This window comes from Thamnophis sirtalis, unplaced genomic scaffold (genome assembly GCF_051295495.1).
Source record: "Thamnophis sirtalis isolate CommonGarterSnake01/CBP01778 unplaced genomic scaffold, rThaSir2_p1.2 scaffold_3, whole genome shotgun sequence".
Classification (NCBI taxonomy): Eukaryota; Metazoa; Chordata; class Lepidosauria; order Squamata; family Natricidae; genus Thamnophis; species Thamnophis sirtalis.
In genome coordinates, this window is record NW_028261383.1 from 148,307,636 (window position 1) to 148,326,162 (window position 18,527).

At 39.1% G+C, this 18,527-nt stretch overlaps 1 protein-coding gene across 3 annotated transcripts in view; it reads right to left on the minus strand.

Annotated features, from left to right (window-relative positions):
• Positions 1 to 449: 449 nt before the first annotated feature.
• ATF1 (activating transcription factor 1) overlaps positions 450 to 18,527 on the minus strand; it is a 38,824-nt gene continuing 20,746 nt past the window's right edge. For all 3 annotated transcript variants that reach the window (XM_087710366.1, XM_087710367.1, XM_087710368.1), the window contains 6 exons: positions 18,052 to 18,174; positions 13,240 to 13,337; positions 10,445 to 10,566; positions 9,868 to 10,032; positions 5,011 to 5,170; positions 450 to 3,118 (listed from right to left, as the gene is read on the minus strand). In XM_087710366.1, coding sequence (XP_087566492.1) covers positions 2,974 to 3,118; positions 5,011 to 5,170; positions 9,868 to 10,032; positions 10,445 to 10,566; positions 13,240 to 13,337; positions 18,052 to 18,174 — 813 coding nt within the window. In that variant the 3' untranslated portion in view covers positions 450 to 2,973. The remainder of the gene's footprint in view (positions 3,119 to 5,010; positions 5,171 to 9,867; positions 10,033 to 10,444; positions 10,567 to 13,239; positions 13,338 to 18,051; positions 18,175 to 18,527) is intronic.

Below are 18,527 nucleotides of genomic sequence, written 5' to 3' on the forward strand. Positions count from 1 at the left end.
CAACCTAAGCAAGCTGTGCTTCCTTTTTCTGGTTATTTGGCTATAACTTTTCATAGAATACAGGTAATTGAACAGACTTTGTTGCATTACATTCCACAATTTTGGCCACTTACTATATCTTAGTGTTAAATATCGGATGTTGGTGTTAAACCTGACAACTTCAATTTTCTTCTAAACATAGTAAAATTAACATTTGCACAGAAGGGAGTCCAGCTGTATACTATACTTTAGTTTTGGTGATTGTGATCCATAGCCGAGATTAGCAACACAGGTGCTCTATTTTATAAACAGCAGCTGTTTGCCATTTTATGCATGTGAACAATATGGCAAACCAGATTTGCATGTGCTGGTTGGGACGATGGGTGTTTGCAGTCTGACACTGTGTGTGTGTGTGTACATGCGCACACACATCCTACTTAGAAGTTATTTTTGAAGACATAAACATGACACACTTTTTGATAAGTTTTATTTATTAAAAGTTTTTATAGATATATATCTATCATAGGCATTTGTTTTAAAGAGTTCAACATTCAGGTGAGGATAAATAATTGGAAAAGTTCACGTGCATATAGATATATACCCCCTTCTCTCCACGGTGCATAACTATGGAGCTCTGGTGCAAAACTAATAGCTTCAGCTACATTTTACCCTGAACATCAGCCTTCTATGCTACGTCACCACATAGCACTGGCTGCTGAGATTTACTTAGCTCCACTTGTGCCTGCAGAAAATGGAGCCCTAAAGAGGAGCTTCCAAAGATACCCATTCCCAGAATCCAATTACTCTTTTCAGGATATTTTAACTACAGAGATGGGCAATATGATGTTCTCATAGATTCATGGATCACAACTTCTCACAATCCTTTTTGTCCATCGTATCCGGTTAGAATGTGTGAACTGCAGTCCAGTGTACCTGGTAGGTTTTAAATTGCCTATAGACAACTTAGGCAATAAAAAGTGGTGAGTACCCCACCCCAACCCCCGCTGCCCTTTCTAAAAGAGAACAGAACCAAGAGAAGCATATGGCTTATTTTCAAGGATAGCATCTTTTTAAAGCCCCCCCCCCCATTTCCAGTTATTGTTCCTTTGCTGGGGGAGGTTACATCAGATATGTTAAGCCTATTGTACAGGTTACACATTTTTTTCTTATGTTTACCCCAAAACTGCAGAAATCCATGCAGCTTCATTTCTTCTTTAGCTCTTGGAAGCTAACAGTTTTGGGAGAGAAAGGCACTATCATTTTTGTTTTAAAGTTTCGTAACAATTTTCTGCACAATTCCATGGCTTTATAGAAATGTTCTGCTGTTCTGTTCTCTAAGGCAAGGGGCTGCTGGTATCAGAAGAAATAATTTCATGGCATTTTCTATGGAATGATTTATCATGATAATCTCAAAATTGCCCAGAATTTTAATACATGCAGCAGTATAATAGCTTTTTGGCCTAAAATACAGATTGAAATGGCATTTTAAAGGGTATCATTGGAATGATTAAGTATTGTGGCAACAACTGTTGGCTTAACATTCACTAGGTATTCAAAATAAGTCTTTAACATTTCTTGAAAATAAGAAAGCAAAGTAACATAATTATCCCTGACAGCATCTTCATTTTGAAACGATCCATGCATTTTTCTATGAACAATAGGAACCTTTCCCCCCAGAATATTCAAGAATATTTTTGTTAATCCCTACCAGATGAAAGTACACAGAAATAGGCTTTAGTTTCTCAAAAATTTCTACAAATATAAAGTTGACAATCTGAGAGAAAAAATATCTGCTTTCTGAAATTGTACATGTCTAAAATACCCATATAAAAGGTAAATATTTTAACTATAAAAATATATCTGAGACCAATTCCAGATGGATTACCTCTTTATAAAAATCAGAAATATTTTTACAAATTACTACGAGGCTTACAAATAGAGTCTTGAAATTAAGTATTTCAATGTCTCTCTGTGTGCATTATCTTTGGTTTGTAATTTTGGAGTCTTGTGGTATACAATGGGCAGAGCTAAGGATCTTGGCATTTGCTCAGTCATTGTATACCAGGAACAGCATCTTCAAATAACATACATGATGCACATTCACTTGAATTAATCTTTCAGACATTTTTCTTACCTGTGGACTAAATGCATAGGCAAAAAGTCAAGGTATTCTCCAGTAGCGTTTTGTATGAAGCATCAAAAAATTTGGAATAACTATGATTGGTATATATTTCATGGCCTAAGGTGCCTGCTATTGCTTTTATCAATACTGATAAACAGCACATTAAAAAAATTAAATTTTCTGCCTTTGAAATCATATGTATGGTCTCAACAAATTTATAGTGCAGCTTAGAATTTCCAATCTGAAGGAAAAGATATATATACAAAACTGAAAAGTCTTCTTATATGAGGATTGTTCCAGGTATACAAAAAATACAGAGGTGGCCTTGTGTACTAATATGACAAAAGTAAATAGAAACCACACAACTGGGAACTCTGAATGCATGGACTTGAAGGTTAGGGACTCTGTATAAACCAAAACATATGAATGCTCATTGCAGATGTGCACTTCATTGCTTATCAATTTATATGCACAGATCTAGTATGGTGGGTTAAAGAATAAACATGAATATATCCTGATTAAACATGTTAATAGACATTTACAGCTGATGGCAGTCTTAGCTTCTCTGCAATTTAACTGCAATCAAAAGTTAACAAGCATTTAAAATTAAACTACAGCTCATGAAATTCAATCGCTCAATTGACTGAAGGTACATGTCCATATAGCCTGATTTAATCAAGATTCCAGTTGTGCCAGAGGAATGCTTCTTCACACAATTTCATGCTTTCTTTGGTACTCTGCCATGCAACAATTTCAAATAATATTATAAGTCTTTAAGTTGTAGAATTTGAAGAGATTTTTGACCTTTCATTTTAATTTTCTAAAAAATCAAATCCCCCTGATATTTGTGAAAAAGCTTCTACTTTCTTTTCTTACACACTTTTATGGCAATAAAGATCTTTTAAAGTTCTTAGTTCTTCAATTAAAGTTTTGTTCTGGTTTTCAAGGACTGCAACTCGATTTTCAAGGCATTTAACATATTCTTTTTTCTTTCTACGGCATTCTCGAGCAGCTTCTCTGAAATCCAAAAGCAAAACTATGTTAATTATAATACAAAACTCAAAATATTTTGCAAACATTCCATTTTTGCTTAGAGAAGATGGCAATCATTAAATTTTTTTCTTTAAATGATGATCAGGATATTTTCCTTGCAAGGTAGTACAATTTAGTTCATTCTACAGTGCTCTGTATTGTGATAGACACAGTCTGCCATGTACTAACATTTATGCTACCCTAAATCCATCTTCTGTTTCCGTGGCATGACAAAACTGCGATCCACTAAAGCGCGCCCGATTAAAGCGTGTCGCTGACATCAGCAGCAGCGCGACAACAACGACCGTGGAGAAAAAAGAGCGCTTTAAAAAGCGCTTTTAAAGCAAGCCGATTCACGTAAAGTTAAGGTTTAGGGTTAGGGTTAGGTTAAGGGTTAGGTTAAGGGTTAGCGTTAGGTTTAGCGTTAGGTTAAGGGTTAGGTTTAGGGTTAGGTTTGGGGGGGTTAGGTTTACGTGTTAATTTTAGCTTTACCGCTCACAGCGTGCTTTTTTCGTCGCGCTGTGATGAAACGCGGTTTTGTCGAGCACGCTTTAGTCGACCGCGATTTTGTGGTGGAACCTCTGTTCCAACCCCTCTTAGATTCCTTTTTGTTTTTTGTATATAATTTTATTCTATACCTCTTAGCTTTTTATTATTTTTTAGCCTTTGATGAACTTTTTGTGTGTTTAATTGACAGTATCCTTCTCTCCTTATGCTGATAGGGCTAAAATAAAAATCTGATTTAATTCTTTCAACTAAATTCTGAAATAAATGCTGAGCACTTTTTCAATATGTTATACTAAATAAAATCAACAGTCAAAGACTGTCTACAGTTAAATTAATCCAAGAAAAAGCAAGATACTGTAACTGTGCATAGTTATGCTCTAATGCTAAGGAACAAAATAACTGTCCACTGAATATGGCTTAAAACTAAATACCCACAGAAGGATAGCCTAAAGCAGTGATGGGTAACCTTTTTGTTGTTGGGTGACAAAAATATGAGGGCATGTGTGCGATAGCATGCATGCGTGCCGGCACCTGTAATGCAAAGCCCCCGCCCCCATATGTGTATGTGTGCTCCACTCCTCACTCGCACTGCACTTCTTACCTCCCAAGCTGAGCTTGGCATTTCTTCCATGGGGCCAGGGAGGCCATTTTCGCCCTCCCCAGGCTCCAGGAAAACCTCCAGAGCCTGGGGAAGGTGAAAAATTGGCCCAATAAGCCAACCCGAACAAACCTCTGGTATGCCAGTTGGGCTCGTTTTTCACCCTCCCCAAGCTCTAGAGGCTTTCCTGAAGCCTGGGGAGGGCGCAAAACGGTGTTTCCCAGCCTTCCAGAAGGCCAAAAATCAGCTGGCCGATGTGTGCATGTGCACTGGAACTGACAGCTCATGTGCCAGCAGATATGGCTATGCATGCGATCTGTGGCACGTGTGCCATAGGTTCGTCATCACGGGTCTAAAGCCTATTTAGGATTTTACTTCAGAAGTTTGACATATTAAAAAACACAGGTTAAAAGTTCAAGTGATCCATCAGTATACTGTATATGTGTTGGAACATTTCACAATAATTTTTCATTATGAAGCACAAGTAAAAAGCTAAGGCTCCTAGGGGGGATGCTTTAAATTTATTTTTCAAGAATCTTATTTTCTTATTTATTAAAAATAGTTCTTTTCTCCTTATTTCTTGAAATAAGACATTTTTAAATGAAGATATTTCCAACTCCAAAATAAAGTGAAATCAGGGGGAAAAAAGCAGGCAATATAAGCAAACATTTAGTTAGAATGGAATAATATTCCTTAGGCAAGATAAAATGCTGAAACCTATTGGTAACTGTGCACAAGGTATCTTTTAAGAACATAAGTGGAAAGTAAATACCTATTTTTCATCAGCCTTATTTCTCGTTTCAGTTGGGGATCATCTGATTTGGTTGACTGAGATGTCAAGGACACAGGCGTTGTCATCACAACTGTTTGTGGAAGGGAAGTGGTGGTTGGTGTCCTGCGTAACTGGTAGGTCTGCATATCCCCAGATGTAGCTGTTAAAAGGAATCACAGTAGAGCATATGGTAAAGCAGTGATTCTTAAACTCTGAAATATTGCTACTCTTACCCTCCAAATAAAATTAATGATTCTACCAAGTTTAGGGTTGGGCAAGAAATAAATATACCATTTTTAGTGGTAGTTTTTGAGAATAGAGGCAAACTGACAATGATGGACTGTGTATATGGAAAAAGAAAGTGGAAAATTGCAAAACTTATGGAATTTAGCAGTATTACCTTTTAAATCAAAAAGTATGCTTATATAATTGGTTAGGACTAATTGTTTTAATGGCTCAGGCATTAGAGAGACTGTTCTCAACTAGTTAGACTGCCTAAATGATAGAAAATAGTACACTTAACTTAATAGCAAATACCCATTTTCTACAATAACAGATTTTACTGCACCACCCATTCTAGGGGAAGAACTAAAACCAGCTTTCTGTAGGAGGAGAAATTTTGAAAAAGGTAAGGTAGGACTAAAGAAGAGATCTTCTCCCCACTCTTTCTTGTAACTGCCTGGATAGGCCAGGTGGCCTCTCCCCGCTATAGGAAGTGGACCTTTATTGTAAATTTGGTTTGGTTTATTGGATTTATATGCCACCCTTCTCCCAAGGACTCAGGGTGGCGTACAACATTAAAAAAAAACATATTACAAAAGTAAAAAAAATAAAATTAGATAGAATATCCAAAAAACAAACCCAATTAAAAAAAATCGATTACAATTAACAATAATCAATAATTTATTTTGTTTTGTTCAGGCCAGGCTGGCTTGCTGGAAAAGCCAACTTTTTAGGGCGCGTCGGAAGGACCGGAGGTCGGGGATTATACGAAGCTCCAGGGGCAGCTCATTCCAGAGGGAAGGTGCTCCCACAGAGAAGGCTCTCCCCCTGGGGGTCGCTAGCCAACATTGTCTGGCCGACGGTACCCTGAGGAGGCCAACTCTGTGGGATCGCACTGGACGATGGGAGGCTACTGGTGGCAGTAGGTGGTCTCGCAGGTACCCGGGGCCTAAGCCATGGAGCTCTTTAAACGTCATAATTAGTACCTTGAATCGCACCCGGAAGACAACTGGCAACCAGTGCAGGCTGCCTAAAAGGGGTGCAACATGGGAGCACCTAAGTGCCCCCATGATAACCCGGACAGCCGCATTCTGGACCAGTTGAAGCTTCCGGGTGCTCTTCAAGGGCAGCCCCATGTAGAGAGTGTTACAGTAGTCCAGGCGAGAAAGGACGAGGGCATGAGTGACTGTGCACAGAGCATCCCGATCCAGGAAGAGGCGCAACTGATGTACCAGGCGAATCTGGTAAAAGGCCCCCCTGCTCAGGGCCGTCAGGTGTTCTTCTAAACTAAGCTGCGTATCCAGGAAGACTCCCAGATTGTGAGCCCTCTCTGAGGGGGCTAAAATTTCTCCCCCTATCATCAAAGATGGAATAAGATGCACAAATCGGGATGACGGAAACCACAGCCACTCAGTCTTGGAGGGATTGAGCTTGAGCCTGTTCCTCCCCATCCAGATCCACACAGCCTCCAGGCATCGGAACATCACATCAAGGGCATCGTTTGGGTGGTTTGGGGTAGAGATGAAAAGTTGGGTATCATCAGCATATTGATGATACCGTACCCCAAAACCACGGATGATCTCACCCAGTGGTTTCATATATATGTTGAACAGGAGGGGTGAGAGAACCGACCACTGGGGCACCCCACAAGTGACGCGCCTCAGGGTCGATCCCTGACCTCCAGTCAACACAAACTGCGACCGATCTGACAGGTAGGAGAACCACCGTAAAACAATGTCCCCCACTCCCAACCCCCCGAGTCATCGCAGTAGGATACCATGGTCGATGGTATCGAAAGCCGCCGAGAGATCTAATAGGACCAGGACAGAGGAGCAGCCCTTGTCCCGGGCCCGCCAGAGATCATCGGCCAACGCGACCAATGCCATCTCCATGCTGTATCCGGGCCTGAAACCCGACTGAAACGGATCCAGGTAGACAGCTTCATCCAGGTACTGGGGAAGCTGACGTGCTACCGCACTCTTGACAACCTTCGCTACAAAGCGAAGGTTGGAGACCGGATGATAGTTGGCTAAAGAAGCTGGGTCCAGGGAAAGTTTCTTAAGGAGGGGCCTCACCACCGCCTCCTTCAAGACGGTGGGAAAGAACCCCTCTCTCAACGAAGTGTTGGTAATTGCCTGGAGCCAGCCTCGTGTCACCTCCCGGGAAGCCAGACTAACCAAGAGGGACACGGGTCCAGCACACAAGTGGCAGCACTGAGTCTCCTCATAATCCTATCCATGCCCTCAGGGGTCACAGGGTCAAACTCATCCCAGATGGTCTCCACAAGATTCATCCCTCGACTCGCCCAAATCTACCCAGTCAGAGTCCAAGCCTGTCCGGATCTGAGTGATTTTATCCTGCAGATACTGAACAAATTCTTCAGCCCTATCCTGCAAGGTGTCATTCCCAGTTCCTTGGTTAAGTAAGGAGTGGGTCACCCTAAACAGGGTGGCTGGGCAGTTAACTGCGGACGCGATAAGAGCAGAAAAAGGTTGCCGTTTTGCCGCTTTTATCGCCACTAAGTAGGATTTAATATGAATTCTTACTAGTGTTCGATCAGATTCGGACCAGCTGGCCCTCCAACCATTCTCTAGGTGTCTTTTCCGGCGTTTCATCTCCCGGAGCTCCTCGGTAAACCAGGGAGCTACCCGGGATCGACACCGGGTCAGAGGCCGCAAAGACATAACACAATCCAAGGCCCCAGCGGCTGCCCTATCCCAGGCTTCCACTAGGGCTTCGGTTGAGTTGTAAGCAAGGGATTCAGGAAAAATCTCAAGCTCCATCAGGAACCTTTCAGGGTCCATCAGGCCCCTGGGGCAGAACCATCTAGTCGGTTCCGCCTCCCTGCAGTGAGGGGTAGCAGTATGGAAGTCAAGCCTGATGAGGAAATGATCCGAGCATGACAAGGGTTGGGTAGAAATATCCCCTAAATCTAGATCATTCATCCACTGCCCAGAGACAAAAATCAGGTCGAGCGTGTGTCCCCCATTATGGGTGAGGTCTTGAATTAACTGAATTAGGTCCATAGCCGTCATGGAAGCCATGAACTCCCAAGCTGACTCAGATGTCTTGCCAATGGAAGGCAGATTGAAATCCCCCAGGATCATAAGCCTGGGGAAATCAACCGCCAATCCAACTAACACATCCAGCAGCTCTGGCAGGGCCAAGAGTCTAATATGCTAACTTCTACAGTGAGACATACTAACTAGAGACAATTGTGGGATTGGAGTTTTCAGAGAAGGGTCCTGAGCTTTGACAGAAACTCTTTTCAGTAGATCCTCTTCTTAGAGGAAATTTGTGAAGAGTCATATAAATTAAGTTTGCAGTAATTAATAAATATGAACTCAGAAGGCCAGGTGACAACCCTACAAAGATCTCCCAAGGAAGCACTTAAAATTTGAATGAACTCTTTACATTCACCACAAAACATTCTCCTGAAGATTTTTCTCAGTCTGTGCTATAAACACTTTTGCACATGATTGGCATGGATTTCAACCTGCAGAAGCCTCAGATGTTACTTTAGTGAACACTCTGTATAATACCAGTGCATTTTATAAGAGAATCAAGAAAGGAGTTACAAGTACATAGATATTATTGGAAGGGTGGGCGAGATTCCTCAAAAGCTTTCTCATCCCTTGCTTCTTTTAAACCTAGAAATAATACTAACCAAATGGGAAGACTTTTGCATGCAAAGGTGAATGCTCCAGATCTGAACTTGAAGCCAGTTCACAGAGTAGTGCTCTGAACTGGGACTGTTGCTTCACGTAATGAAAATCCAAGAAAACGTTTGATGGAAATGAGCGAGTAAGCTTCTGGCATGTTTATCACAGTTTAAAAGGTTTTTAGATCATGATTTCTGTCATGCATCTCAGTAATTTCCATTCTGCATATTCCATGGCTAATAGAATTTGTTCAGTGGTCTGAGGTTCAGGATGACATGCCAAGCTCCAGTTTTTACTCCCTTGAACAGAAATAGGGAGAACAGATCCTCCATTCTTTTATGCCAGTGTCAACTAGGTGATATATTGCCACCTTCATTCTATGGGGAAAGGCCTGTCATGTTCAGCGGGAATGCCATCATACTGGATCTAGCTAACCCTTTCCTGTCAATCCTACATCCAGATGACCCCCCCCCCCCCAAAAAAAAAGGCAAAGGAAAGAAAACAGCTAACCTGCATAGCCCTGGCCAGAAGGAATGGCTGGCTCAATTGGAATAAAGGAAAGCCAAAATTGGAAAAAGAGCTAAATCCCCTTAGACAAGTAGCACAATAACAAAAGCCCTTTTCCCAAAGCAACTGGGAGAATAATATCTACCACAGGTTGCCCTTCTTTCATTGTAGGAATACATCTTCATTGCCAAAGCTAAATATTATGAGCAATTTCTGCTAATAAGTCATGGAAGGGATTTGGGAGTTGAACCAAAAGTCTACTGGAAACTGCCCAACCTTGCCGTAAATGGGCATTTAATGACTGGTAGTAATATTTATTTATGTCCCGCCCTTCCTCCTCCTATTTTCCCCGCAACAACAACTCTGTGAGGTAGGTTAGACTGAGAGAGAGAGTGAATGACTGGTCCAAGGTCACCCAGTGGCTTTCAGAGATTAATGATTTGAATTATTTAAAGTGGATACTTACTTTGCACCACTACCTGATTACTTGGTACCAGTATCTGCTGGCCATCAGATGTCTGCACATACTGCAATAGTGGAGTCCCAGCAGCATTTGTGAAGGTCTGTAAGCCCTGGACACTCTCCGCACCTGGACTGCTCAGCTGTAACGGTCCATTTGGGGCAATGGCAACTTCAAAACCAGACAGAACGAAAGAGGGAAGATGCTGAATAGAGCATAGCATAAGATAGTCAATTATAAGCAAGAAATTTCTTTTCTTTTGGGCACTCCCATAGGAATATTCCATTAAATATAGTCCCTTTCCTAAAAATAGGTAATAAAGTAATCTTTGACTGACAAGTACATTTAAAAATATTTTCTCAAAGATGGCTTGTCGGATTACATGTTTTGAATGAATAAATATTTAGTATGAGGAAAATATGATTTTTAACTCATAATAAATAATTATTGAATTAGAAACATTTCCAAAATTATTGCTTTGTTTTTCTGATAATAAATATTTTTGGAAGAGATTGTAATACTGAATTAGAATCAGGGGTGCTAGCAACCTATCTAGTGTAGAAGTTTATTAATTAATACATACTATATTGACCAGTGCTGGTCTGATAAACAGGTGTAGTGACAGGCACTGAAGTGACCACCGAATTCGACTCATCTCCTTTCCTATCCCTTGTGTCCTCAGAAGAAAGATCGTTAAAGATTTTCCTATATAAAAAAGCAACACAATGTATCAGATATATACTGCTGGAAGAAACAAAAACCATGCTAAATAAATAGCTAGATTATTATTATATTGATTATTATAATATGTACAATTTTAGACACAGTTTATCTTTTTTTCAAATTCAAGAGAAGTAAAGCCCAATATTTTGTGGCCTTATAAAACTAAAAACCGTTCATTAAAAAGGTTGCTAGTGATGCATATTTTTGGATTCTTTTGCCTTGGATATGTTATAGAAAAATACAATAAACGCAATAAAAAGATTGAAGGTGGATATTGTATGAAAGACAGCATTTGCTTGGGAAGCAGTTTTAAAGCCTAGATTCCATGACTGAAAATATCTCAACAAATAGCTGGGAAAGTCTAAGCAGCCTCAGAAGCAGACTGAAGTTCTTGTAGAAGCTCACAGGCAAACTTGGAAGTTGTGAGATACTGCTGTATGGTGCTGTTGTAACACACATCTCATCTTTTCCAGAGAACTTAAAGAGCAACCATGAAGGAGGTCCATGTTTAACCTCACAATCATCCTGGGCCAGGTAAAACTCAAAGAGAGAAGGGCCTGCCAAAACTCACCCAGTGGACACAGACATGTCCATTGACACACATCTAACAATTTACTACACTACACTGACTCCCTAAAATTCAGGTTTAGGCACAAAACAAATGGGCAATCTATGGCTGTTGGCTCCAGAAAATTCAGGATCCTTAACCGGTAGCAATAAGACTTATATACCGCTTGATAGTGCTTTGTAGTCCTCTCTAAGCAGTTTACAGAGTCAGCCTATTGCCTCCAACAATCTGGGCCCTCATTTTACCCACCTTGGAAGGATGGGAGGCTGAGTCAACCTTGAGTCAGTCAGGACGGAATTCCTGGCAGTCGGCAGAATTAGCTTGCAATACTGCATTCTAATCACTGTGCCATCATGTGGCTCTCAAACATTAAAATATTTCCCTCACATGATTTAGGTCTTCACAGAATGAAACAAACATTTGGAATCTAAACATTTGGTTCTAAACATGATTTTTGATATTTTGAACCAACCAAAGCTGTTGAACAGTCTTCAAAGGCAGCACCGTATATAGCATATTACTATAATCTAAGTGGGACGTGATTACATGGTAAATGACTAAGATGATTCTGGGTGTCCCCCTCCCCCACAAAGGCCCCAAGAATCACATAAGGTAACACTGAAGATCATTCTTAGTCTCTGTAGTAATCTGGCCAGCTAGAGAAAAAGTTACAGCAGTGGGAAAAGATCCAGAAGAAAATCCCACTCTCTTCTACGTTATCTGCTTATTTGCTTCCAATCACAAACACATACTCAAAACAAGATTTAGAAAATGGAACATGAAGAATAGCAGCCTCTGTTGTTTTTTCCCCCTTTTTGGAATATCTAAGTCAGTGTCTTGGTATGAGTTTCTCAGAGGCTTCAGTGTTAAATGCTGAAGGACGGAAATAAAATCTAACTCCATAATGCACTATGCTTAAGCTTACTATTCAGGAAAAGTTCTAGAGAAATTTGCAATGTTCAATACTCAGAGTGACACCTATTGCATTTCCCTACTGCAGAACAAAGATTATTGTGCAAAATAATTCATCTCCTATCAGGGACTTTTTTATCAGGAAGTACTACAATCTAGACTTGTACAAACACTGTCACCTTGAAATGTTCTAACCTCAAAATAGTTGAAAGTTCTGAACATGAAACAAAACAATGTGTTTTGAAAGTTTTGCTGAAAACATGAAAGAAAAACGCTGCATAGTTTTATTGACTATTCCAAACACTGCAACTGGGCTATTCTTACATCCTGTGGCTGGGCTGCTTTTTCAAACCTTTCTCAGCCTTTCTAGAAGCAGGGAACAAAAAGTGTTGTTAATGCTGCTAAGGCTGTATAAATTTAAGAACTATTATTACAATGGTGTTTCAGTTGGTTTGATGATTGTTTGGTTTGACATTCTTATACTATTTTATAAAACTAATATGCATGCAGTTAAGAAACACTAGAAGTCTTTCCATAACTTTTTAGTTGTTTTGTCACCAGCAAGTACTCCTCTCTGGAAAGAACCACAACACAGAACTTTTATTACATTTAGGGCTGCAAAATTGTAAAAAATAAAAATGCCTACAGAACTGCCTACAAATCATTAAGCATAGGGAAGCAACTGTCAAAAATAAGTGAGCTGATTATTCATTTAAATAATCAGAAGAGCTTAAAAAAACTTAAATTGTTTTAAAATTTTGCAAATATCTTCAATATCTGGGCAAATAATTGATTTTGTGGAGCTGTGAAAGGAGGGATCCCTAGGGGTTTTTGAACCATACTTTAAGAAACATTGATTTAAAGAAACTTAATTGGTTCTTCCTGTTGAGAGGCTTTTTTTAAAAATAGACACTATCTAATCAGTCTTTAGCAGGTAGTGAAATTGATGTGCTTGCTCATCATTTCCTAAGGGAATTTAACCATTCCAAAAATGATTTTAAAACTATGTCCCTGATCATGTCTTGTTGCCATTTGGCTAGTATAGATGAGGCCAAAATAATTGGTATTCTTCCATGTTTTCCCCAAAGAATCCAAATTTGCCAGGAAATATTATTTTCCATAATAATTCTAGAACAGTTCAGAGAAGAAATTATATTTTGGTATAAAATAGAGACCTGTATGATGGACGGCGTGCTAAGAGACCTCTTGCTTTTTGGGAAGAGTCCATACTATCCGAAGAGTCTTGTGAATCATCATTCTCTGATAATGACACCTGAAAGAAATCAACTGTCATTTTGTTGAATGTTATATGAGACAATATGATACACCATTTCTTCTATGTCAGGTATAACCATTAAAATTTAACAAATGACAGCAGCCTTTCAAAATTTTCACAAAAAAAATATTCTATGCTTAGGGTAAATAAATGTATTATAAAAAAAGTGTTATTTGTTTTTTAAACTAGAAACTGGACTGCAAAATGATTATGGATTCCAGTCCCTTTATGTATAGATCCAAAGGAAAAAGATTGGAGCTGTCTCATGTTGATCAAACAAACAAACAAACAAACAAAAAAGATTTAAAACAAATTAGTTATATTGCAATACAGTGTTAGCATTAAAATAGGTACAATTATTTTTCCCAATAATTTTATTAAAAGATTATAATACATATACAGCAATTCTTCAATGAAAGTTCTATCCCCTGCCTTCATACATTCTCCTCTTATCCCAAAATTCTTGTTTTCATCTTTATCGTCCCTTTTGTACTTCCAATGTAGCAACTCCAGTAAAACCTTCTTGTAAATTCAATATAAGAAAACAATCCAGATCACTCATCTGGTTTGTTATTAGTACTTTTTCAATTATTGAATTATTTACTTGTAAATCCATTTCTTCCATCTTCTTATAAATTGTAATTTTTAATTCAACTTGCAAATCAGTTTCAGTTCAATTTTTAAATTATTATTAATTTTCTACAATATATATATATAATGGAGTTAAGAAGGCAAAAAATTGGCTTCGGGGGGTGGAGCCTGCCGCCGTCGGGAGCTCAACGAAGCTCCTGTCAGGACTCTGGTTCATATATCTTATAAGATCTATAGATATCTCCCCTTTCTGGCAGAAAGGGGCAGGGAGAAGGTCAGTCGTTAGGATCTCTTTGTAATTCATAGCTTTTTTTTTGCTGTGAATGGAGAAGAGGTTCAACATTAGCTGAGCCTTTACTCCGGCCAGTTTTCCGCGCTGCCTTTTTTGCAGCCCTAGGCAGATTGCCCCCCCCCCCCAGGACAAAGCTAAGCTATTTAAATGTTAATCCGGGCGGGGACCATTCCTGAGGAATTTCTTCCATTACTATTCAAAATACCAGCTTCAACTTTGCAAAAGGCTCCCTTTCTTTTTTAGCTGCGTCACAAGATGGCGATCTCGTAGCTTTTGTGTTTGATGTGACGTACTTAGTCAGCCCTACCCTCCTGAAGGCTTCTCCGTACTAATTGCTAAAAGATTAACTGAGGGGAGCAGAGACTTTGATTTTTGGCTCGCTTGATTGCTTGTCTTTTATTTTTACTCTGGAATGGCTCCCAAATCTAAACAGAAGCGCTTCCTTAATAACATATCTCCAAAAACTGCTATGAAGCCGCTACCCTTGTCTCCTACACCCTCCACGGGAGATTTGCTAACACAAGAATTTCTTCTCAAAACGCTTAATGATTTCAGACAGGAAATTAATCAATTGATATCGGATTTATGTGATCAATTTGATGCTAAAATTGCTCAGGCAAAGGAGGATATGATCGGAGTAATGACAGTCATGACAGATTATATTGCTGAAACGGAGGATAAATTGGAACTTTTGGAAGAAACTAACCTTAATTTGATATCCAAAATTGAAACCTTACAACAGGAAATTGAAACTGCTCAAAGACAACTTGTCATGATAAATTATAATAAGACTGCCTTTGCTATAAGAGTTAGAGGACTGCGTGAAAACCAACAGGAGAATTTGAAACAGATTTTCTTTGAGGCTTTCAGCCGCTTGGTGGGAAGTCCGGGATTTAACTTTGATTGGCAGATTCAAAGAATTTACCGCCAGAATTCGTGGGTAGCAAAACAGCGACAGCTTCCGAGGGACATAATTATATACTTTACCACAAGGGAATCCAGAAATGAGATAATACAGAGGCTTTACGGAAAGAGGTTGAGAATTGATGGACAGGACTTGATTGTTTTCAAAGAGCTACCATCTCAAATATTAAGAACAAGGAGAGAGTACGCTTTCTTAACCGAAGAACTCAGAAATTCTCAGATTCCATACAAATGGGAAGTCCCAGCTGGTATTACAGTTACATTTGGCAACCAAAAACACCGCATTAATTCTGTTTGTGAAGCCCGAGAATTTTACTACGAGACCCTGAAGGCGGGACTTCCTGATTCATCCGGACCTGGAGAGAGACAAGGAGAAGGAGAAGACAAACAGCGAGACACGTGGCTACAAGGCGGAGGGTGTTGCTTTCCTCTTCCGGAAGGGCAGAAGACTAAAGAATAAAGACTAAGCGATGTTCTTAAAGCTTTATGATTCCCGTCTGGGATAAAATGGAAAAGTGGTATATTGATGATGAGACATGGAGACTGAAAGAAGCGTTGCTGATTGTGGACACATATTGTATATAAGATTTGTTTGAACTCTAACTCAAATTGTGCATGAATTATTTTCCTAGGCGAGGAGAGCGGAGATTGCGATCTTTTTGAGTTGTGGTCTGGGACGAACGGAGTTGGGAGGCGCGTGGGAGAGGGAAGGGTAGCGAAAGCTTAATTAGACTACTTGGGGCTAGAATGCAAGCTGATGTTTGTTTGAGTTCCTATTTCAATATAAGGTCAAGAAAGATTGGTCGGAGAGTCTTCAGGAAAGTGGAGTAAATATGGGAGGAGCAATGGACGCGGATAAAATATATATATGGACATGGATAAAGGCAGGGTGGAAGGTAAAAAATTTACATGTGGAGCTGGGTAAGGATAGAAAGGGAGGTGTTGGAAATGAAAAATGAAAGAAGTTCTTGAGTTTAATGGTTTTATAGAAAGGTTTGGATATTCGGATAAAAAAGAGATAAATTAACGGTTTGAATAGATAGATAAAGCAATGAGACTTTTAGTTGGGGAATCCTAATTGATCAACTTACCTGGCTCTAATATAGTTTGAAACCCTGCAAGTAGTAAAATAATCGAAATTTGGAATGAATTACATTGTTTAAGATTTACAGATAATGGGAAGCTGTGTTAACATAGTGGGTTTATTGACCCTTCTCTGTTTCTCCTTTCTTTTTGGGTGTGTGTGTGGTTTTTTTTTTCTTCTTTATTTTTTATTATTCCCCTTTTTTTTTTTTTGGCTTTTCTTTTCTTTTCTTTTTTTTAAGTTTAAAGTTAGCTGGCCTTATTATACTCAAATGCTTGTTAAAGAATTATGCCGGGTATGGGACCTGCGAAGCCGTAAGGGGGTTAGGGAGGGGGGATTATAGGGGGGAGGGGGGAGGGTGGAATTACAGTTTCAATTCTTAGAACAATAAGAATTCACTTGTATACTGCGGCTCGTTTTCCTTTTTTTTTTCTTTTTCTCTTTTATTTTTTTTTTTTAAAAAAAAAAACTGATGGATACACCAAAGCGAGGAGAAGAGGGAAAGAGGAGGGAGAAGTAAAGAGGGAGTGAGAGGGAATGTAAGGAGGGTGAGATGGAGGGAGGGGGAGATGTCTGAGGGGGAAGGGAAGTAGAAGAGGGGAATGTTGGAGGGGTGAAATGGAAGTTGGAGGGGGAGAAGAGAGGGTGTATGGGGGATTGAAGTGTTATGCTGGGGTTTTTTCTTTTCTTTTTTTTTCTTTTTGTTTTTCTTGTTACGTACAGTATATAAGTGATTGTATAAAATGAAAATGAAAATGAAATAAATAAAAATTTGAATTTGGAAAAAAAAAAAAAAGAAGGCAAAAAATTGAAAAGGGGAATTTACAAGGGAATAAAAAAAGAGAAAAATAGGAGGATAACTTTCAGTTTTCCTCAATACAATTACAAATATAAAATACATTAACCTCTTGATATAAAATTCAATAATATACATTATTTATATAATCATCAACAATTATAATCATCAGATCCCAAAATTAATATAGCATTTCTTTGAATTTCCAGAAAAAAGTTCAAAAGTGATTTCACACAGAAACAAAGTTAGACAAAAACTTTTCTTTAATCAAGGTGGTCAATTTCGCCAACCAGTTCCATTAAATTCACTATCCATTCTTCCATTGGGGCAATTTGTAAATCTTTCCATCTCTGTTCAAGTCTTGCAGCAGTTATCATATATAAAAATAAAGTCCCATGGTTTTTTTTCTCCCAATGCTTATCCATCAAACCTAAAAGAAAAATCTCTGGTTTCAATTGTACTTTTGTTTTAAGAATTTTGTGGATTAAAGTACATATTTATTCCAATAACGCTTAACCTTCTTACATGTTCAAAGGTGGTAAAAAGTACCTTCAGAGTGATTACGTTTCCAACATATGTTTGACCCACCATTATACAGCTTTGATAATTTATTAAGTATATGACCATAGCATGACAGCCCCCCCCATATCCTCCCCTATATCCCAGAGTTTGCCCAAATTCATGTTCATTGTGTCAATGACCCTAACAGTCTCATCCTCTGCTGTCCCCTTCTCTTCTCATTAGATGGACAAAGTATTGACCTTATATTGTTATAAAGCAACCAACCAATAAATAAATGTTCACTTTTATAAATAATGCAATTAACCATCAATTGCTTATAAAGACTTTTGCTATTTAAGTTTTATTTCTGTACTGCTGAAAAAAAAAATTATACACGAAACTTGTCCATAAACTCAGCAGAATTCAAACTTGACTCGAGGGAAATCTTTTTTAAATCAAATGTATAAATGCAAACTTATAGTAAAAGCTGAAAATAAGCTACATATGGATATGAACAATGTACCTGTACTGACTGTCCTTGTGGTGAGTGAATCACAGAGGAGGTCTGAGCTGTGTGAATGACTCCCTGAACCTGATCTCCAGACAGATGTACCACTGTTAGTGGAGTTGGACCTCTAAGAGACATCTAAGAGAAAGAAATAGTTTAGTATCCATATTCACAATCAATGGAATGGAAAGTATAATTAATAAATAAACGTTCTTATGTAAATAAGATTTCAGTTGAGACACAGCAGAGCTTAATGCTAGTTTATTATTTTTATTTTATTTGTTAATTTTTTTGCCACCTATCTCACCGTGGGTGAGATAGGACAGGGTTCCCCAACCCCCGGTCCATGGACCGGCAGCAGGCCGCAGCATGACAGCAACCAGGCTGTGCAAACAAGCAAAGTCCCATCCACAGGATGCAAGCAGCATGCAAAACCACCCCCCTTCCGGTCCACAGAAAAGCCTTTTTTCACAGAACCGGTCCCTGGTGCC